The sequence below is a fragment of the Dunckerocampus dactyliophorus genome, chromosome 8 (assembly GCF_027744805.1).
Source record: "Dunckerocampus dactyliophorus isolate RoL2022-P2 chromosome 8, RoL_Ddac_1.1, whole genome shotgun sequence".
NCBI classification, from domain to species: Eukaryota; Metazoa; Chordata; class Actinopteri; order Syngnathiformes; family Syngnathidae; genus Dunckerocampus; species Dunckerocampus dactyliophorus.
The window spans coordinates 21,203,425-21,227,640 of record NC_072826.1 but is presented as its reverse complement, the minus strand read 5'-3'; the positions used below and the strand labels follow the sequence as shown (position 1 = coordinate 21,227,640).

At 40.0% G+C, this 24,216-nt stretch overlaps 1 protein-coding gene across 1 annotated transcript in view; it reads left to right on the top strand.

The window, feature by feature from the left end:
• kif5ab (kinesin family member 5A, b) overlaps positions 1-24,216 on the top strand; it is a 131,988-nt gene that overhangs the window by 69,899 nt on the left and 37,873 nt on the right. The window contains exons 11-14 of the mRNA XM_054785530.1: positions 3,256-3,404; positions 9,577-9,785; positions 13,292-13,360; positions 16,245-16,451. Coding sequence (XP_054641505.1) covers positions 3,256-3,404; positions 9,577-9,785; positions 13,292-13,360; positions 16,245-16,451 — 634 coding nt within the window. The remainder of the gene's footprint in view (positions 1-3,255; positions 3,405-9,576; positions 9,786-13,291; positions 13,361-16,244; positions 16,452-24,216) is intronic.

The window sequence follows — 24,216 nt, the reverse complement described above, 5'->3', positions numbered from 1 at the left end:
AGGTTAATAAAGTCATAATATTAAGAGAAAAAATAGCACAAACTTCAAATATTAAAGACTAAAATATGTATTTTAAAAAAAAAGTTGCAATACTATGAGCAACAAACAAAACAAAGAATAAACTTGCAATTTTAGGAGCATTTGTTGGATAAAAGTTATAACATTTTGATAATAAAGTCAAAATATTATAAGAATAAATACATAATATTACAAGAAAAAAGGTCCAAGAAGATAGTTGAAATATTTGTAAAAAAAAACAAGGAAAAATTAACAAAATATTTACTGTAAGGAGAAAAAGTTCATATTAGTAGTAGGCTTTGTCATCGATAACACAAAGCAAAGGTGAAAGGCTGTTTTTTCTTTAAATATACAAAACGTCTTTGCATAACTACATGGGTTGGTGCAGAAAATGTAAAAGTGGCCCCCTCACCCCTTGATTTTTCAGTATGTGAGCCTAGGTAGAAACATTTTGGGCACCCCTGAGCTAAAGGATTAACTCAACTTTTTTGTGATTCTAACTTGGAAGGATACTAGTGATGGCAAAATAACCATGATAACCCAATGATAACTCATCCCTGTCAACCCTCCCGTTTTTCTTGGGCAACTCACATATATTCTCTTCGCTCCCGTCGCCGTCCTTTTTAGTTCCTTGTAAATTTCCGCATTTTTACTTTCGTCCAAAAAAAAACAATGGTGACAATAGTGACGGTATCCACACTTGAGCTGTTGTGTTGCAGCAATCTGTGAGGACAATGGTGCTGCGCATTGGCAGTGGGCACCCCCTTGGTATTTCTCCAGTTTTCCGTGTTCCTTCTTCCAGATGCTGCTATCACTCAGGATTGCTACATCAATCACCGCCACTGTCTTGTGATGTTTATTCACCACCACTATGTCAGGCTGGTTAGCCATCACCAGTTTGTTAGTGGTGTTCAGTGGTGATTCTGGGAGCCTCAGTCCATATTTGATACAGATGTCCATGTATGCCTTCCCTGCCAGCATCTTACACCCTGCTGTAATGTGTTGGGATGTCTCTGGGGCTTCTTTGCACAGCCTGCACCTGGAGCTCAGTCTGATGTGGTATACCCTGGCCTCTATTGATCTTGTGTTGAGGGCCTGCTCTTCCGCTGCCATGATTAGCGCCTCTGTGCTGTCTTTTAGCGCAGCCTTTTCCAGCCATTGATAGGTTTTCCCAATGTCAGCCACCTCATGCCATGCAGGGGATTGTCTTTCCATGACAGCCCATATGGGTCCTCCTCCTTACTGGGTTTTTGTTGCCTGAGGCATTCGCTTAGGAGGCTGTCCTGGGGGAGCATCTTCTTGATGTATTGTGGAGGCCTGTTGTTTCCTCCTGGACAGTGCCTGTGATGCTCAGTAGTCCTTAGCCACCCTCTTTTTGCTTAGGGTATAGCCTGAGGATGCTGGACTTGAGGTGGAATCCTCCATGCAGTGTAAGGAGCGTTCTTGTCTTGATATCAGTGGCTTGCATCTCCACCAATAGTCAGGGTATTATGCCAGCGGGGGATTACTGGCAGGACATAGGTGTTAATAGCTTGGATCTTATTCTTGCCATTCAGTTGACTCTTCAAGATCTGCCTTACCCTTTGTAGGTATTTGCCTGTGGCTGTTGTCCTAGTGTTGCCTCCTCATGGTTGCCATTGGCGTGTGGAATCTCCAGGTATTTGTTGCAGTCTGTTATGTTGCCTTCAGGTAGTTCAACCCCTTCAGTCGTGATCGTCTTTCCTCTAGATATTTTGCGCCCACATTTATCTCACCCAAATGACATTCCGATGTTGTTGCTGTATATCCTTGTGAGGGGAATCAGGGAGTCGATGTCACGCTCGTTCTTGGCATACAGCTTGATGTCATCCATTCAGGAGGTGGTTGATTGTGGTTCCACTTCGTAACCGATACCCAAAGCCACTCTTGGTTATGATCTGACTGAGGGGGTTCAGGCCGATGCAGAACAGCAGCATGGACAGAACATCTCCTTGGAATATGATGGGAATGGGAATGTTGCTCACACTTGCAACCGGCTTTGAGTTGGCCTCCAGAGTTGTCTTCCACAGCCTCATTGAGTTCTTCATGAGTGTCTTGCTGATGTTATACAGTTCCAGGCACTTGAGTATCCATGTGTGTAGACAGTGGCGGAGCTACGGGGTGGCCGTGGCCAAACTTGGTCACTCTGCGGCCACCCCAGTGACCATCTAGTGGCCATCTAACTTATTGCCACCCCTATGTAAATAATGGTCCCACCTTGGCCAACCCAATGAAAAATTTCTGGCTCCGCCACTGTGTGGAATGTACATGAGTTGGTGCTTCTGGTCTTACAGTCTCAGGCGATTGCCCTGTCAACCAGTAGCTGGTGTTTGGCTCCCCTGGTGTTATTGCCATTTCACTTCTGTATTGTATTGATCCACATGCCTACTCACTCCAGGCTTCCCTGTGGTGCTGAAGCAGGTTATTAGTTGGTAGTTTAATGGTACCTTTCCCTTCTGGTGATCCTTCATGATGAGGACTGTCCGCCCTCGGGTTAACCATTCTGGGTGGGTCCTCTGTGTTAGCAGCTGGCTGATTTGTGCTGCCAGGCGTTCAAGAAGTGCAGTTAACTTCTGAAGTCCGTAGGCGTGAATCATGTTGGCCTCTGGCGTTGTTCAACTCTTCATTTTTGCTTGGATATCTGCCGTTGTTATGACTACAGGGTCGTGTTGCTGTGCTCTGCTTGTAAGACTGCCAGCCATTGGGCGTTCCCTGTTGTTACTTCATAGGGTTTGGAAGATTAACCCTGAATTCATCATCACTGTGCTTAACTTTTTATGTATCCATGTTTAATGAGCTTTTTCTCACGATCCAATTAAAGTGTAGTGTGTGTTCAGCTAGTTTATATCACGGCGATTTCTTCTATTGAAGGTTGGCATCAAAGCTGAGTGCTCATTTATTTCTGTCAACGAGCTTACTTATCTTAAAATGAGCAAGTACATTTAGTGGATGTTTTAGCATCCACACTTACTCTGTGATTTTTAATGAGGGAATATTTAGCTGGTTCAATGAAACATTCCCGCAGCCTCTTCCCTGCATGCACCATCAAGCACAGCTGGCACAAACCCAATTTGCATACTAATTAATACCATGCAAGCTCATTTTCATTGAACGACTCAAGCTGCTATTCTCTCTCACACACCTTTTTATCTCCTTATCTTCTGCTCTTACCCCATCTATCCCTCCATCCATGTTCCTTTTTTATACACCCCAAATTAGAGCAAAGACCATCCGAAACACTGTGACAGTGAACCTGGAGCTCACAGCCGAGCAATGGAAGAGAAAGTACGAGAAGGAGAAGGAGAAGAACAGGTCACTGAAGGAAACCGTCCAGAGGCTGGAGGCTGAGCTTGGCTGCTGGAGGAATGGTAATAGTAACATCATACGCTACACACTACACAGTGTATCTCACTACAATACTGTATATACTTACCGTGTACTGTCTCGTGTACGACATTTCTTGTAAGACTTAGCAGCTAATTGTCCATAAATCTTTGACTATTCGTATAATGACGACAAAACTTTGAAGTTATCCGGATTACACGTATGCTAGCATGCCTTCCAAAGCATTTCACAGAACACACAGGGGGAACAGAAATGGCATTTACAGTCCAGACTGTAGGTATTGGGTGAACATTTGTCAAAACATGCACTCCTACTGCATTGCCTGTGCTGTTTCTGACGAATACACCACATGGCAGCAATGTTCTTAAATCCCCAAGTTCGACCCACATAAGTCGGGTTGACTGGAAATTGCTCACACAGCTCCATGCGCTTTACAAAACACCCGCTGCAACTTTAGGGTGTTTAGCAGAAACACGACGAAAGTTGGTACACTTCTTTAGAGAAGTGACAAGCAACTAACGGACCATAAAGTCATCTACTGCAGTGGTCCCCAACCTTTTTTGACCCACGGACCGGCTTGTGTTCCCACAAATCTCCCGCGGACCGGGGGGCGGTTTGTACATTTGTACATTATAGCGATCTAATTTATCTTATTTATTATGTATTGTGTAAAACTAAGACATGAATAACATCAAATTCAAAACACAAAATGAATGCCGACCCACCATCCACCAGTTCAAGCCTGGAGTTTTTCCAGAGAGATTATTACATCGCTGTTTGACGTGTGTGGTAAAAGGCAGTGGGACAAATGTGCACATTAGCACTCAATAAGTCATCAAAACTTACCTTTATGCATTCCCACATAGTATCAGCATTTGACACCAAATATGAGGTGAAAGAAAAATGGTAAAAATACAGTAGTAGTCTATCTGTGCGGCGAGATAAAGTTAGCACACACACAATGGACATGCGTCAAGTGAGACGGATGTAACAGAGAGAATCCGGCCACTTTTCAAAATAAAACATTAAAAAAAATAATGGAAATTATTTTTTGTTTGTGTGCGGCCCGGTACCGATCACTGTATGATCACTTTCTGTATTGCCTGTGCTGTTATTTTTCTGACAAGTACTAAATCCCAACGTTTGACCGCCATAAATCAAAATGTGCTCTCTACAAAACACCCACTGTAACTTTATGGTGTTTAGCAGAATCTGGTCGACACCTTTACGGGACTGACCAGCACATATGTATAAAAGTTGAGCAAGATTGGTTGAAAAACATGGTTGCCAACAAACAACACGTCTTTGCAGGAACACGAATGGGACATAGCAACAAATTGGCCATAAAAGTCATAAGGTCACGAGGTTTCCAAATGTTTCCATATTATTTTATGATGTTTTGTCCTGTCTATTCAAATCTTGCCTTTTCTCCTTATTTTTGCTTCTTGGGCCACCTTGATCGCCTCTTCTTCACCTTCTAAAATAGAGGTGACAGAGAGTGTGTCTGTTTGGAAGATTACTGTGGGAGTTGCTGCTTTTGATGAGATACGAGCGATCAATCCTGAATGACAATACACCCAAGTGACACCTGTCACTGACTGGCTGAAGGTGCTGTAATCAATAAAGAGGTGCCAGGTCTGACTGACTGACTCATGTTCCAACGAATCTCCGGGGTTGAGGGGTCCAACATTATAGCTATATAATGTGTCTTATTTATTGTGTATTGTGTAAAACTAAGACAGTAAAAACATCAGATTAAAAGCACAAAATGAATACACACCCACCATCCACTAATACGAGCCCTGAGATTGTTTTTCAGAGAAGAGATTATTACGTTGCGGTTTGATGTGTGTGACAAAAGGCAGTGTGCTAGCATGAATTTACCTGAGGTTGTGCACCAACAAATGTGCACATTAGCACTCAATAACGTCATCAGCACTTACCTTTATGCATTCCCACATAGTATCAGCATTTCAGACCAAATATGAGGTGAAAAAAACAGTAAAAATACAGTATAGTTGTCTATCTGTGCAGCATAGGAGAAAGTTAGCACAGGCACAATGGTGCGTTCAAGGACTATCGAACAAAGCGTGACGGGTCACTGCTCACAACAAACAACATATATATGCAAAAAATATGGGATTTGTGACTGTGTAACTGTATTTAAATTTTTAGATGAAATAATGTTAATTTTAAAATAATATTTCCAAAATGTATATGCAGTTGCATAAAATTCAATGTAGTTATTTACAAATCCATTTTTTTAAGTGTATTTTTTTTTTTATCATTGCACCTGAAAGATTCCCGTTCGGCCCCGCCCACGGACCGGTTCCGGGCCACGGCCTGATGGTTGGGGACCCGTGATGTAAGCGACAGTTGTCTCGGCTGAGTAACGTGCTTCAGGGTAGAGGTCAAAAGCAGTAGCCCAGAGGAGAATGACATTGTGTGGGGAGGAGCGTGCACGCTGCCACCAACACTGTCAAAATGATCCATTAGCAAATTAAAAGCCTTCCTTTCTGGAAGGGACATAGACGAATAGAATGTAGAGCAATGGTCTGATGGTATAAGTGATGTATTACCACTGCCACGGAGCTTTTATTTGTTTAAGTTGGCAAGACTTCACTTAGGTTTTGTTCATAAAAACTGCAAAGTTTTGACTGTCATTTTGTCTGCCTTTACACAAAACGATCCCTCTTAGGTTATCAACAGTGTCGATACCAATGGTGTTATCAGTATCGGGTCGAGACTAGTGTGATGAGATTGATATTTTTCAGTTCTTTACTATGTTTATGCTCACAAATATATGTTTTTTGTTGTGTTGATCATACTGTTACATTGCTGATATTGCTATATTTATATATTGTTCACAAACTCATACAATCCTGACTAGTTGAAAAATTGTAAGAATTTTCAATTTCCACGATTGGATCTTAAGGACGTGCTAGTAGAGTTTTTAAATGCAAAAAGAGGAAATGGGAGAGACACACAAAAAAAATGGAGTAAGCAATTTATTAAAAACAAGCATTAAAGTGAAATAGGTTCTTCATCAGTTCATCAAAAGTTTAAGACCACAGCCTTTAATAAAAAATGTGGCTTCAATATCATTTTCTGTACGGTATTCACACTGTCTTGATCTCTTGATGGCAAGGCAATAAGGCTTTCTCTCTTTGAACACGGTCAGATTGTCGAGCTGCACAAGCAAGGGCTTTAGCAGTGTGCCATTGCTGCTGAGGTTGGACACTGTGAGGCAGTAAGACAGTCATTTGATCCTGAGGGTTATGGAACAAAAAAGTAAAGCGGTAGACCCAAAACATGTCACCGGCCCTGAGCCGGAGGATTCCATTGGCTGTCCGTCAAGATGCCAGACCATTCTGGGCCCAGATTAAGGTTGTTACTGGGGTCGAGTGCTGTCCAAATACCATCGGACAGCCTCTGCGAGCGAAGGAATTTAAAAAGAAAAAAACATCTTCAAAGGCCTTGTCTCCTTCAACGCCACAAAATTGCTTATTTGGAATCAACCAAACATGGGACATGGAAAGGTGGAAGAAAGTTTTATTCTCTGAGGAGATAAAATGTAACCTTGACGTCCGGATGGCTTCCAACATTACTGCCATGACAAAGAGATCCCACCTGAGGTGTTTTCCACACGGCACAGTGGAGGGGGCGGCAACATGATCTGGGATGCTTTTTCCTTCAATGTTCCATTGAACAACAATGGTTGTGCAGGGGTGTCAAACGGCAGTTGGCTATGTGGAAATGTTGCAGGGGGCATCCTTCATGCCTGAAGGCCTGTGTGGGAATGACTTTTTCAACAGGACAGTTCACAATTCCCACCTGACAAAGGACTTTTTCCAGATGAGTAACACCACTCTTTTGGACCATCCTGTGTGTTCCTCTGATTTAAATCCCATAGAGAACATTTGGGGATGGATGGCAAGGGAAGTTTACAAAAAATGGCCATCAGTTCCAGACAGTTGATGCCCTTTGTGAAGCCATCTTCACCACTTGGAACAACATTCCCACTAGTCTCCTGGAAACACTGGCATCAAGCATGCCCAAACCAATTTTTGAGGTGATTAACAAGAATGGCACAGCGCCTCATTACCGAGTCTATTTTTAAACATTTTATTTCTATTTTAGGGAGGTTTTTTTTTTTTTTAGCTATGGTCTTAAACTTTTTATGATTTAATGAACAGCCTATTTCACTTTAATGCTTGTTTGCAATAAATTGCTTACTCCATTTTTTTTGTCTCACTCCCATTTCTTCTTTTTACATTTTGAAGCTCTACTCAGAACTTCCTTAAGATCTAAAAGGTGCAAAATGTAAATTCTTGTAAATTTTCAACTCGTCTCAAAATGTACAGGATTTAAAGAAGTTACATACAAATACAGTTTTCGGGGTGCAGCGATACTGTAAATTTAGGTATTTAGGTACTTGATACCAAGTAAATATAGGGCCAGTATTGCCGATGCTTTTTACTTGAAATTTTTCAAATTCATTGAAACTCTTTGTGATTTTTGCCCTTGATTTGTTGATCATGATTCAAACTAGAGTAAAAGACACTACAAAGATATTCGTAAAACCAAAACATTAAAAGTCTGTGAACAATATATAAACAATAGCTAAACACTATAATATAAGACAATGTAGCAATATTAATAAAGTCATTCACATATTTCCCTTTATTACATTCAATTGTTTGAGAAAAAAAGTCAATAGTGCAAAATGAGAAAGAACGAAAAGCAAAAAGTCCTTTGGCTTTTCGCCCCCAAACCCCTCATGTAACAACTTATTCCATGAGTTTTTAAACAATACAGTATAACAATACAGTAGATACATTTAGCCATAACAATGTAACAATATAAACAACACAATAAAAAAGTGTGAAAATATCGATCGTATCACACAAGTATCGAGTCCATAATTGATATTGATGCGATTAATATTGGGCTCGATCTGTGCACCCCTCTTTTTCTGGCACCAAAACGCTTATTTGTTTCAATCATTAAACGTCATGAAAACGTCACTTTCAACCATTTTTTAAGATTCAAATATGTTGTGTAAATGGCCAAAAGGTGCAGCTCGATTCTTTTTTTGTTGTTGTTAACATTTTCTGAAATTTTCCTTCATTCCTGCGCAAATCATTTTAATTAAGGATAAATAATTGGGTCACAATTGTTGTTGTTAAAGATGTGGTGTAGCCAGGAATACACACAGTATTGTATTGATTCAAACAACCTGAATGCCAGCCAATCACTAACACTGAAAGCTTGGACGTTGCCATTGATTTGAAATCTATTGTGTGTGTGTGTAATTAACAGTCCATCTACATACTGCAGTATACTTCATGTTCTTGGGTTTGTGTGTGTGTATGTGTGTGTGATCCAAGTGTGCGTGAGCAATGTAAGTTATGGCTTTTCAGTAGCAGCAATGAACTTTTATAGCTGTAACACATATCAATATGTAGCTGGAATGAGCCGGCAGCGTGACATCAAGGCCATGGAACCACACAGAAGAGCTGAACTTGACTTAACAAACCATCAGACAACTTTGTGGAGAACTGGAACAGAAATACTGCAAAGGAGCACCAATTATATTTTTTTCCCATTAGCAGGTGTCCTAATATACTGTTGTGTGTTTGTGGAAGCAAATTCTTCCTGAACCGCTGCACACAAAAGGGTGAAAATGTGTCAAAACATGCACCCCTTCTGTGTCGCCTGTGCTATTATTTTTCTGACAAATATACCACATGGTGGCGCTGTTGGTAAACCCCAAGGTTTGACCACCCATAAGTCTGATTGACTGGAAATTTCTCACACAGCTCAATGCGGTCTACAAGACACCCTCTGTAACTTTAGGGTGTTTGGTCCAATGACCACAAAATTTGGTACACATCTTTAGGGGACTGATAAGCACAATTATGTAAAATTTAAGCAAGATTGGTTGAAAAACATGGCCGCCATCAAACAAGACATAATTGCAGGGGCACACTGGCGGGACTTTGCAACTAATTGTCTATAAGTCATTGAGCATTTATCTAATGACGATAAAACTCTGAGGATATCTGTATTATATGTCTGCTAGCATGTCTTCCAAAGCTTTTTGACCACAACCCACAGGGGGCGCCACATACAGTATGACGACTGCATTTTGTGTCCATAACTGACTTACCATGCTATCCATTATCTCTCTAGGTGAGGTTTCAGCAGTGTTGGATCATGAGGATCAAAGGTCAGAGGAAGACGCAGACCTCATGCTGCCGTCGCCCGACTCTGAGGAGGCGGTGCTGGATATCTGCAGCCCTTGCTCCCTCGCCTCCTCCATTGTGGTGCACATCTCGGAGGAAGAGCGTCACAAGTACGAGGAGGAGATCCGGAAGCTTTACAAACAGCTGGATGACAAGGTGATGAATGAGTGCACACCATGTACAGCTGATTATGCAGCATGGATGCAGTAATGATGATAATGGTATGCACATAGGAATAGAATATGTGCATACTGTATGTATTATTCATGTTCATCAATTCACAATCACACTTGTGGACTCATGTATCTTATGAATTGATGGATCAGGGGGAATATAATAGGCTTTATGTGGGACATTTGTAAACATTAAAGCATTTTGCATATCATCCATGTATTTGCATATACTGTACTGTTAATGTGTGCCATATTTATACATCTATGTAGTGGTCACACAAGTAGGGCTGTAATCATCAGGAGTACAGTACTACAGTGAAACCTTGATTAGCGTCATTAAATCTTTCCAAAAGGTCCGGCTTTAACTGAAATGTATTCTAACCAAATACATTTTTTCCATAAGAAATAATGGGAATCCAGTGAATCTGTTCCAGAAAACCAAAAATGTTAACACAAAACACGTTTTTATAGTTTTACAATTATAGTTTTACATGCAGAAAACAATTCAAAGTACATATAAATGATGAATGAAAGGGTTAAATGAACATTTAAGTTTTGTATTACCTTCACTGAAGACATGATTGTTGCCAAAGACACGATGTGGCAGCGAGATCGACATGGACACCACCTTCGTCTTTTGCCATGACTTATTTGTTGAATTCAGTAGTGTGTCTCTATGGAATCACAGGAGTGCCAAAATTAAAAGGCAATACGTGTGGAAATACAATGAGAATCAATAATAAAAAAAATATACAAATGTAGTCATGTTTGTTTTTTCCAATTTGCCGTTGTTTTTTATTTGTCTTTTCCACTTGCATTTTGTCATTGCATTTGGTAATACCATGCAAATGCGGAAGAATGACCCGCCATTCTGCCAGGATGATGACTACTCCATACGTGATTACACGCTATGTAGTTAAGGAAACTCGGGAGCCTGGAAATAATGTCACGGACAGAAAGTAACGCAAATACATGTTTATCAAATTTAAATATGGTGGACGTGGACGAATTGAGAAGAGTTGGTCAACGAGAATTATGAGAAATTGCTCGGTTGGTGGAAAATGTCATGGAAAGTTTTGATAAAAAAAGTCTTTAAAGTCTTTAAAGGCTATATCTGCGTTGATGAATGCAGATATGGATGAAGCTGTGTGGCGCAATCTTTAAAAGGTAAATGCCTTATTTTATCTTATTTAAATTTCCCCTGTTTACATTTGAATGACCCGCCCACAGCCTTTATAAATATTTATAATATTTTTGTCAAACAACAGAACCCATCATTGAATCGGAATGGTGGTTTGAGGTTTAATTTGGACCCTGCGTTCAGCAGGTTACTGAGACCAAAACCCACAGCTCTTAGTCTTGCAAATGAGGTGAAGCCAGGGCCGAGCCAGAACAATAGATGCTAACTAGCCAGTATCAGAGTCGTTCATACCCAACTACAGGGAGCTACACTTCCCTTTGATCGGAGGTGCTAATAGCAGGGGAGGATTAGACCACAACTCCGCCCAGGCTTAGTGTAAGGAACCAATAGGAGGAGGGTGTTGGCACACCAATTCCGCCCACTCTTACTGTATTTAAGGCCTAGGCTACCAGCACTTGTTAGTTCGCTGACGAAGCTCTTCGGATGAGGAGCGAAACGTCCGACACCTTCTTCACAGAAGTACAGATGACGTCTCAAGAAGCCTTTCCCTCAACAAAATGCAATGACAAAACGCAAGTGGAAAAGACAAATACAAAACAGGAAAAACAATGGCAAATTGGAAAAAACAAAGACAATACAGAAAAAACAAAAACAATATATTAAAAAATATGACTACATTTGTATATTTTTTAAATTATTGATTCTCTTTGTATTTCCACATTTGTATATTTTTGTATTATTGATTCTCTTTGTATTTCCGCACGTATTCCCTTTTAATTTTGGCACTCCTGTGATTCCATATATCTCACCTCAAGTCTCTGCTTTTATTTCATCGCGGCTGTACAATAAGCCAAGATGGAACCAAAGAAAGTTGCAAGTGCCAGCATTTTGATTCTCGTCCGATTTTGGATCAACATTTGCAATAAATAAATAAATAAAAATAAAAGTGACCGTTTAGCTCCAGAACCCTCCCCATCTCTCTTCTATTGCCATTGTTCACTCGTAACACAATCCGGGTTGAAGCCCTAAATATGGTTACCACGCTTTTTAAACACATTTAAAGTATAGTAAATGTATAGTTACCCACCACTAATGAATGATAATGGAAGACGATCCATGAACAGATGGAATCGGAGTCACGGTGTAGACGTTCTACTTAGTTCAGTTCTCTCACCCCTCAGATTGAAATCAGCTCCAAAGGAAGCTGGTCTCTCTGAACACATTTAAGTCTTGGTTAGGAAGTTTGGAGAAAAGCCGTGGTGGATGTAAATGTTTTATTTAACTGTATGATACACTGTTTTTATATATGCACATGTAAACCGTTTTTGTCGGTAATCTGGTTTTAATATGCTAAATGCTTTTAAATGCTGCGTTCAAGAACCACCGAACAAAGTGCGAAATCTCAGTGCTTGGTGAAAAAACGTTATCAGTGAAGCATAAACATAAAGATGTAAAAATGTCGTGCTTTTTTAACAGTGGTACATGTATGCTTTACATTTGACCTGTATTGTCACGTACAGTATGATTACTAACTTATGGTGAATGTGATATGCTTTCTGTAGCAAAATGGCCTATTTTTGGAAAAAAAACATTTTTTACCAAAAATCTGAATTTGTGGGACCGTGAATGCTGAATCGCAAATGACCGGCGAGCCACTGTATACATCATATTGTACATACAATATTAGCAATATCTGTATTTTGAATTAACCTAACCTAAGGTTGGTTAGGTTGTTGTTAGGTTAATTGGCGACACTAAATTGTCCATAGGTATGAATGTGAGTGTGAATGGTTGTTTGTCTATATGTGCCCTGCGATTGGCTGGTGACCAGTCCAGGGTGTACCCCGCCTGTCGCCCGAAGTCAGCTGGGATAGGCTCCAGCATGCCCCCGCGACCCTAATGAGGATTAAGCGGTATAGAAAATGGATGGATGGATGGATGGATGTATTTTGAATTATTTGGGACATTAAACATTTTGCCCAAATGTAAAAAAAAAAAAGAGATGAAAATACAAAATATATTTTTGGTATCTAACCTTTCACTTCATTCTTGTGTCATTTTTACCTAATCAAATTATAGGAATAGATTTGAACTCAAAGTGTAAGCAGGATATGAACCGATTTGCGTTTAACGGCTGTTTGTGTGCTGCTTACTGTGGTTGTAGTTTCTACTATTGCCCTCTTTTGCTGTTAAATAAATATCTCTCAGACAGCTTAGCACTGTTGTCTTTGTAGAGGCTGAATCTTTCAAACAGTTCTTGGATTGATTGAGTGTATGTGCCAGATTCTTCTCAACAGATGCATATTTTCATGGTTTCAAGAACATGAAATCTATGTGTGCCTCTGTAGGATGCTGAGATAGACTACCAAAGCCAGATGGTGGAGAAGCTGAAGGAGCAGATGCTGAAGCAAGAGGAGGTAACTGCATAAATAAAGTAACATCATTTGATTAGTTTGGATAAATGTTCCCTTGAAGAATTAAATACACTTCAGCTGGCGAGAGCGTTATCATGCGGTTTCTTGAGAATGAAGAAGAAAACACGTATTATTTTTTTTAATTGCCTAGTGGCAGCATTTAAAAGAACATAAAGCTGGTCTAATTGCGTGTTTGCGTAAAAGCGTCTGAATGCGTGACGAGCTTATGGTGATGACACACCGCAGCAAAACAAATAGACAGCAATTACATAAAGTGAGCTGCAACAGGAGAGTGGAAACAAGCTCTGCAGCAACATGGCTTCATTTCTATCTCACACCTGGCCTGCTGCTGCTTAACTAGCCACATTAACCTTATGTGATTTACATCCATTGAAGCTAGAAGCAAACAAGCAGTGAACTCGAGCCAGATTTGCTGTGTCCATGCATGAAAAGAACCCGATGCAGGGTGCTAACACACCACTAAAATATCTGTTTGCACGTTCAAACACTCCAAGCTGAATCATTGTGTTCAATTACACCTGCTTTATGTGCAGCAATGTTTGCACTTATGCTTTGTCGTTGTTTGCTACATAAAAGACGGCCCTGTAATTATATGGCATGAATCCACAGCTTTGACGAAAGCTTTGCAATTTACACACGGTTCCAAAAGAAATGGAATGGCATTGTTTTTACCGTTGTTTTTAATTTGTAAAATAACGTGTCACCAATACAATATAAATACCCTTACCTCAAAATAAAACATCTGTAGGTCAATAATTAATAATAATTGGAATAAGTTATAAATATAGCACAGTTTGTACTTAATAACTCTATATATAAGCGACGTTCACAATAAGCAATGACTAAATAAAATAACGAATAAATATAAATATAAAATGTATAAATATATCAATATTATGATATAAAAATGATCATTTGTAGTAATAAGTTGGGCATTTTTCCATTTTAAGAGTTCATAATAATAACTACTTTTAATATAATTATATTAAAGGTGATTTTTTTTTCCATTTTTTTGGCACCCTTTGAAGGCCACAGCGCCCTTAGCATTTGCTTATATTGCATAATGGCTCAGCCAGCCCTGCCTGCTGGCAAAAGCACTTGCAATTCGGGTTGGGTATCGCTTATATATTATTCAATACCGGTGCCAAATCGGTACATTTGAAACGATGCCACTGCTTGAACGGTGCCGGAACCAGAACTTAAAAACACCAAACTATAAACGTTTTGTGCAAAAAACCTGCCTTTTATATTTTTACCGAATTTTGTGAGGTGCAAGTTGAACAGAACGGTCATTTAAATACTTCAATACTGAGAACTAAGTCATATATTCTCCTGTATGAAATGAAATCCACGACAAATTGTGTGGAATTGTGTGCAAAATATGAAACTTAAGGGCAAGATTTTGCAGTTTAAAGCCTACTTAATACTGTTAATTTTCTGAAATGAATGAATCAATGAATAAATTAATAATAACTATTAATTTTGCACCAAAATGAGGTACTGTTGCTACTCAGCTACTAACTGTGTTTCTTAGTTTTTCAGTCCGGGTACTATTGTTTATGTCGGCAGGGGTGCCATTTTGATACAGAGTTTCGGTATGCATTCCTAATTGCAATCTAAATCTAATGAGATCCAACAATTCTGTGTGTGTAATTCTGTATCAACAAATCTGCCTTTTACCAAAGCGCCTTTTACACAGTCTGTAAATCCTGGCATTTTCCCGCCTTTTTATCTGTCTCTGTTCTTTATGAAGGTGCATTCACACAAAAGCATACAGAAATGACACATACGCCAGAGAAAAATCTTTGGAAGTTTGTGCAAAAACAAGCAACAATGCCCTTTTAAAATATATTTTAGAAGCTTTTTGTGAAATCTAAGTTGGCAAAAAAAAAAATAATACTAGTAGTAAAATAATCAACAGCAGGGGTCACCGACGTTTTTTCTTACGAGAGCTACTTTTAGAAAATGAAAATGGCCACGAGCTACTCATTTTTGTATAAATGATTTTCATACCTTATTTCAACCCAAACAGATCAAATATGCTTGTTTTACCAAAACATTCACAAAATGCTGGTATCCATAACTCACATTTTATGTTTCAGAATACTTTTCTTTCTAGTGTTCTCACATTATTAACTGAAAACCTGAATGAAAAGCAGGCCTGCGGGCGCCTCATGTGGTCGTGGGGGGCTACCCGGTGCCCGCGGGCACTGTGTTGGTGACCCCTGATCTACAGTAGGTTTCAACCTTGCAGACTGGCATTTTGGTTTGGAATATGACAAGAAACTGTTATGAAACTATCCTGGTTTTGTTGGACACAGCTTTTGGTCACATGACCAAAATACCAGTTGGATCGCAATGTGAAACGCGCCAAAGTGCACACCAAAAATATTTTTTTTACTTATTGGTCCAAATCACAAATGTGAATGCAGCCTAAATGGCGTTGACATAGTCATCCAGTCATTCAGGCAATACTTTGCCTTTTGGAGCTAATATCAGAGTTGTAGAAATCTACGGGCAGTTTTGCAGGACCTCTGTGTGAAAGAGGCTATAGATAACTAGAAATGGATGGTCGTATACAACCACAATATCTCTCCCTTGTTTATGATGCCGTATATACCGTGTGTACTTCAAATAGTGACCTTCACTCTAATCAACACCTGATTTAAAACCCTGTGTTACTATTATGCTATGCTATTCTTCACACATGCTATGCTATGATGCTATGCTATTGCTAACCAAAACAGCAGCACCCACAGAGTTTCCCCGATGAATGAAAATGTGGAGTCTTACAGACTGCCACTTATTAATTTGTACAAATCATTTCCAGTGAAAATCTATCACACTTAATCTCCATGTGGCCTAGTTCCTGGCGTCCTCCAGGGGTGATGGCGAGAGGGTGCAGTCGGAGCTGGGCAGGCTGCAGTCGGAGAACGAGTGCGCCAAGGCGGAGGTTAAGGAGGTGCTGCAGGCGCTGGAGGAGCTGGCGGTCAACTTTGACCAGAAGAGCCTGGAGGTCGAGGAGAAGAGCGTGCAGAACAAGCTGCTGGCTGAGGAGCTTGCCAAGAAAATGGTGGGTGGATACTTCATACTATGTGGGTGAAGAGCCTTGACTGATACCCTTGATGCTAGACTTTTTTTAGACAGTTTAAAAGTGCTTTTAGTGAGCCACTGTTTTGTGTGTCTGTAGCTTTAATGCTATTGAGCTGTGTTTGTTCACGCCTGTCGCCGTACACATCATGTTTCTTTACATAGTACGCTAGGATGCTACATTGCGGTTCGACCATCGCTCCCTCACTATATCACGGTTTGCCACGTTGTTTCGTGGTTGACTATGGAATATTATTAGTCAAAAAATATTAAAAGACAAGTTATATGTAGTTTTCTGGTCACTAGGTGTCAGTAATGTTTCATTGATGAGACATGGTATTAGATTAGATTACCTTCACACTGCATGGAGTCAGCCATGGCATGTCAACATGACAGAATGAAAAAAGGTCTCCCATTCTGTGCGAAAGTGGTAAGTTTTTGGCTTCTTACTTTGTCCTTCTTCCCCACTGTGTTTGAAACCCTTTGTTAAGTTTAAGATAAATAAATTGGAGGCTAACTAGTTAATTCGGTAGCATGCTATGTTTAAAGCTGCGGCCATCTCTTGTGTCCCTGCAGTGATCCCATAGCCTGTGCATTACAGTGTTGTAAACAAAGTATAATAGGTGTGTAAAGGTGACTATAGGGGTGTTATTTCTTGTCTACAGGGCTCTAATAATTGTAAAAATTGTATTTACAAAATCATAAACAGGTTTTCTATGCTCTTACTACGAACATATTCCATTTATTAATATTGACTCCTGCTTCGCGGAAATTCACATCATGGCCAGTTTGGAACCAATTAACCGCGATAAACGAGGGAAGACTGTATACACTGTGACTCTGCACTTGTCCAATGAAATAGACACCATGTGTCACATACAACAATGTAACATGAAGCAGTGGGACAGGAGGACACAAACATTAGTAACACTAGCAAACCTACAGTATGTGAGCTGCACATTTTAACAGCAACATCATGCTAGTTTAGCCTTTTTGCTGGAAAAAACCCGAAACAATCAAAACTTACAGCTCCCACGTCTGTAGGTGACTGATGTATAGCTGGTAGAGTTCTTGGATTCATTTTAAGATGTGTAGCGAAACCTGTTTTTTTGCAAAGTTGTCCTCTGTGAAGTGGTGGGCGTGTACATGGAGCAGGCTCATCTAACTAGGGGTAAGTCAGAGGCAGTATCATGACGAAGGAGCAACCTGGAACTTGAAAGGTCAGTGTTTGACCACCTCTTTTCGCAAAAGTGGAGCAAACAAGTGAGGGAGCACGTTTGGTGCTCATGAACAGGCTCTAGCAACACATATTACTGTTAGAACATTAATTAAAATGTCCATTTTGCATAATAGTGCTCAGTTTTGATGAATGCAGTTATTAGTATTCAGCTGCCTCGAGCCGAGGCTTTTCTGCCTTTATTCCTAAATAATGAGGGTCATACTCACAACTTACAGTAAATAGTACATTAGTGAAGAGGAAACCTTGAAATAGAACTGCTTAGTTTGTCTGTTGATGACTGGAAAACGTCTGCGCATGGCTGGAGCTTTAAGCAGCAGTCCTCTCCAGCACAGCGGGGTCAGTGCTGAGTGTGGGCCATTATTCATATCAACTCTCCCCTTTGGAATACTTATTCATGCTCCATCATGGATTCTGCAGAGGTGTCCTCGCATATTTCAAAGGCTGCTCAGACTCCTGAAAAGACTGAAAAAAGATTACCGGGCCACTTTTCTCTACACAGTTCAGTTCATTAAATCCAGACACAACGTTAACAGTATTTTCATCCCAAGTTGCATTGATGATGACAGACAGACCCTAACCACTTTTTTTTTTTTTTTGGTTTATTTTCATTTCACCCTTTATTGGTTGAGAATCCATCTTTGGTAACTTAAAAGTGCATTCAAACTGAGTGACACTAAAACTGCATTAATGACTGGTGGGAGGAATGATTATCTAACATGTCTTCACTTCAAGCCCATGCCTGTGCTTGTGCAATTAAAAGAAATACATACTACCTAGTAGCACATATAAAAACATCATCAAATGCAAAGCTAATACTAAAAAAAAATACAATTATGATGTAATAGTTGTCTACAGTTGAAGTTTTTAATTAGTATTTATTTAAAGAGTGCCCTTATTTCATCTTAATAATGACATGGGTAGCTGTTAACCAAGTTTTATTAATGTAACATATTTTCCCGACTATAAGTCACTTCTGAATATAAGTCACGTTCGGCCGAGGCCGTGGTTTGGATCCCAAGATGCAGAGAAAGACACTTGCGTCGTAACAAAAAACACTTTTATACAAAAAGCACTCCGCAAAGGAGGAACGCAAGATATTCCACAAAGTACCACAAAACGACACTGGGCGAAAGGCCAAAAAACAGGAACAAAAAACACTGCCTAAGAAAAGTGAGCAGGGAAAAAAACACAAGTAACTCAGAGCGCTGCTGAATACCAAAAGGTACTAACCTTAGCGAGAGGAAGCTAGAACCACAACGGAGTGTGCACGCAGGGAAAAGAAAAGCACAACAATTGACCAGTAAGTATTGCGAGAGCCAGAATGGCTGTCGGTGAGCAGGAGAGAACAAGAAACAAACTGGAGCCGAGCTGCTGCCTTCCACCTGCTAATGAAGGCGCCGGCAATTGCCCACAGGTGTGTGCTGTCAGCTCCGCCTTTGCAGGATAGCATGCACTTACAACACAGTGCAGACGGGCGGCAGCAGAGCGACAACACAGAACATGACACACGTCAGCCAAAAAAACTTGTCATGAAGAGGAAAAAAAACACACTACACTATAAACCATATTTATTTGAAAATTGATTTCACAACATTTAATCTGGAAAGGCAAGTTATTCAACTACACAACTGCAGAACAATAGATGTCTTGTATGATATTGTGTCACATTGAAGGGATAGTTCGGATTTTCTGACATAAAGTTGTACGACATCCCCATCAGCAGTGTAGTGTATCAACAGTGACTTACCCTCAACTTTGTTCCGTGAGTGAAGTTCTGGTTTTGGTGAGGAGGAACGTATTTCCGGTTAGTTGCTGAGGTCACTTAAATTAAGCGTTTTGCTTGTCAAAACAATATGCGTTCAAAAGAGTAATACATTTGCAGCACAAAGTCGTTGGTAACAAAAAAGTCCGACTAATAAACTCACCACACCACGGTATCCTGTTCAGTGTCTCTGTTAAGCGCATCATCTAGACCAGGTGTGTCAAACTCATTTTCACTGAGGGCCACATCGACATAATGGCTGTCCTCAAAGGGCCAGATGTAACTTATAAATAAAACTAAATGTAATCAAATGTAATGTAAAATAAACACAACAACTCCTTAATGTTAAATAACTCTGAATTTACGACTTATTCAAGTGATAAACATTACAGTTGCATAGAAAAAACATATCTTTACTTGTTGCTCCGTTATAACATAAATCATTTGAATTTGTCAGCTTATGAAACCCACACTACTCCATCAATCAAGGATCAAACTATCCAAGTGAATTAAGAAAAATAACATAAAACACAAGTTTTTGTTCAAAACGTTTTTGTCCAAGTTAAAATGGGCTTAATTGCTGTAAAATCAACAATTGTGAGCTGCTAACAACATGTATGACAGATGTAGCATTTTACAAAAAAAGGCTGCACAGTCTTGCATCCAACTGATGGTTTGACTAGAATAATTTGTCTGCAAACAAACATAAAACCTGCAAATACTAAATAATTGCAACAACAGCTACACATAAATAATATGTAATCAACTAAAAATTACAAAATAAAAGTTGACTCAGTTTACAACTATATTGGTCAAGTTTTTAGGTTAGTAACTAACCTAAAAACTGATATTTTTAAAGTCTGTAATTGGTCGGGACACACCTGCTCACAGACCTTCAGCATGCACTGCTTCAAAAAACGTTTCCTCTGAAAAACACTTGGAAGCGTGGGCAATTTCTTCAGCCACAATAAAGCTAGCTTCCACTGCCGCATTGTTTTTGGCTGTGATTTTGTGACCACACTCTGCTGCAACCGCAGTTTGCCTTTTAATTCTTGGGCAATTTGTTGCTTTTCATGAAGGCTAGCTTTGGCGTGCTCCGTGTTTAGTGTCAAAATGCCGACGCAGATTGTACTCTTTAACAACCGACACCGCTTTGTAACACAAAAGACATACCGGTCTTTCTCCTTGAAGCACAAACAAGTACCCGCCTTCCCATCTTTCTTGAAACGGTCTTTCATCCGCATCAACTTTTCTCTCCCTGGACATTTTGGGATCATTACATTTGTCAATTCAACTCGTTGGCATTGATGTGGAGACACTGCCGTTTAGTGGCGTTGAGCCGTCACTTCGTATTGTAGTCGACAAGCATTGTGGGAAATGTAGTTTTTTATCAAAGCACGCTTCTGACCTATTTAATTGCTCTCGCGGGCCACATAAAATGACGTGGTGGGCCACATTTGGCCCGCGGGACTTGAGTTTGACACATGTGATCTAGACGGAGGACCCATTCCGGCCCTCTCAGTGGCAAAAGGAAGGCCACAATAGTTACAGTAACATTAGTGACACCTAGTGACCAGTGTAGAATACTACATGTCATTGCATGTCATCTTTGAATGCGTCTTCTGAATGCCTTTTATTAGTATTTTACTTAATTTTGTCATTTTAATGCTTGCAAATGCTTAATTTAGAAAAAATATTTGCTTAAATATGTTTTTTTTTTTTTTTTACTAATAACAGGCAGTATTCAACCATAAAACAGCAGGATTTATTCATTAATGATTTAATTTACGAAAAATCGGGATGAGGGAAGCCATGACATTGGAAGCGCAGAGTGCCCAGGGGTTTACTATACTTGCTAATAAATGACCATGTGGTCAAAGAGAGATGCAGTTTGACTTTCTCATGCACAACTTATTATTACATTAAAAAAAAAGTTCACCATTATCATAAAGATACAGTAAATGATGATGAGAAATGTTGAAATAAGTCTTGTAATGTAATTTTGTAGGGTTATATTTTGGAATGTTCTTATATATTGGCCTTTAAGGGTTACAAATGCTGAGCTACTCTGACATGTTAAACCCTAAACTAATATCCACTCCAGTTTTATCTCATTGAAGACTCATAGCTAATTACATATAGTTGAATACATTTTTGCTAAATAGGGATTGTATTAAATTTCTTTTATTAAGAACAAATTATCTATATTTGTTGCATCCAATATTGCACTGCTGCAACATTTTATGGACAAATGCACCATTTCTTGGTGTCTCCGTCTGGCCGTCACCTCAGCTGACTTCAGCTTGTTCTCACGGGGCTTCTTCTGCTGCAGGTGGCCTGGCCATCACTCACTGTCACTGGCGCTCGTCTGCAGCACCAAGTCGCTTCTTTTCACTCGTGCAGACATTTAAGTCCTTCTACGCACGGTGACCAAGTAGCCCATTCATCATTCTCCCAATTTTGAATGACCGTCCATTAATCTCTCTTGAACATAAATGTTCTTTTTCCCCTCTTCTGCTTAAATGAATGCATTTTGGTTAATTATTGACTCATACTGTTATGACAAAGGGCGTGACCTGTGAAATAATTATGGTGAAAATGAAGATAGACTGAATGATGCCGCAAGGCAAGGGATAATTAACGGTGCTGCAGATGAATCAACTTTGGGGACCTCAAATGTGCCAGAATAATCTTTTAAGACCATCAATCGTGCCATAATTAATGCTCAGCTTGAGATGAAATGATGCACCATCAATAAAGTGAAGTAAAATGGCCACACTGAGCCAATAAACACATTTTTCTTGTTGTTCATGGTGACGAAAAAAAAGCCTTGTTGTTTGTTAGGTGAAATCATTTGTTTTGCTGGTAAATGGAATATAATTTTCTCTCCGGGGTATTGATGCAGCACAGATTTTTAATTATGTAAGAAAGGCAAGGATATTATTAGCGACTTGTCTTCTCTACAAAATGGGGAGTGTGAAGTACAAGCTGGCAGCATTGCTCACATCGGCTAGCGTTCTAGTTTTATTGATTTGCTATTTAGTGGCTGTAAACTTTGAGCAGGTTGGATTTCTGGGATGAGGTGGAGGTTAAAATGTGTTGCACAAGCAATTGCTCCTCCCTTTAGCCTCTTTCACACAAATCCTGCATTTATAAATCTGTGCATTTTATACAAAATCCAGCAAAGAAGGAAATGACAGTAACTGTGTGTGTATATGTGTGTATTCGCGCAGCAACACCAAATCCTGCTTGATGTGTAACATACTTGTTGATCAGCAACAATTGCTTTCAACACAACAAGGCAGGAGAGTTAATCGTTAAAATCCGCATTGTATGATACAGTGCCACAAAGGCACCTTCCCGCCTTTGTTACCGTACTGAAGCCTCTTTGACACAGAAATCCTGTGAAATTGGTCCATTTTATGCAGAACCCAGCAAAAAGGGATATGTGTGCACTTCCATACAAGCACTGTCCTCTCAAGGCTCTTTCACACAGTGGTGCCGCAGAATTGGCTTATCAAATCAGTCACAGTAGATCTTTTTGCATTTATGTGTCTGTGCATTTCACACAAAACCCAGCAAGAAGCGACATTGCCTCAACTGTGTGTGCTTTCACACAGACAACAGTGTTACAGTTCTGAACCTTCGTTCACACAAAGATCCTGCAAAATTGGCACGTGACATTCATTTATTGTCATATGCATAGTAAAACAGGCAGTTATACTCCATCCATCTTCTATACTGCTTCTTCCTCATTAGGGTCGCAGGGGCATGCTGGAGCCTATCCCAGCTGACTTCGGGCAACAGGCGGGGTACACCGTGGACTGGTCGCCAGCCAATCGCAGGGCACATATAGACAAACAACCATTCATACCTATGGACAATTTAGAGTCACCAATTAACCTCACCTGCATGTTTTTGGAATGTGGGAGGAAGCCGGAGTACCCGGAGAAAACCCACATGCACACGGGGAGAACATGAAATGCCACACAGAAATGCCCAGGGGAGAATCGAACCCAGGTCTTCCCGATCTCCAAGCTTTTACTGAGTTGGCCAACGTGCTAACCACTAGACCACCGTGCGGCCGGCAGTTATACTATGCAATGAAATTCTTATTCTGTTCATTCTCCCAAGAAAAGAAAGAAAGCACAAGAAAAAGAATAAGAACATAAGAAACATATGTACCAATAAATTAAGCAACAACAACAGAAGAGACATTAATACAGATAAATAAACCAAATAAATAAAAAATAATAATAATAAAATGCTATGAGTGTGTTGCGTGCGGCGTGTGTGAGTGCTTCGTTGAGAAGCCTGATGGCCTGTAGGTAAAAGCTGTTTGCCAGCCTTGTGGTCCTGGACTTCAAACTCCTGTAGCGTCTGCCTGACGGTAGGAGTGTGAATAATGAGTGTTGTGGATGTGTGCTGTCCTTGATGAGTTTGTGTGTTCTTCGTAGGACTCTAGATTTATAAATGTCTTGCAGTGAGGGGAGGGCTGCCCCAACAATGTTCTGTGAGGTCTTGATCACCCACTGGAGTGGCTTCCTATCACGTGTTGTACAGTTACCGTACCAAACAGTGATGGAGGCGGTAAGGACACTTTCGATAGTGCATCTGTAGAAGCAACTAAGGATTGTGGTAGGCATGCCAAATGTCCTTAGTCTTCTCAGGAAGTACAGTCTCCTTTGGGACTTCTTCATAATTTGTGCGCACTTTCACACAGACACTGTCCTGCCTCTGTTACAG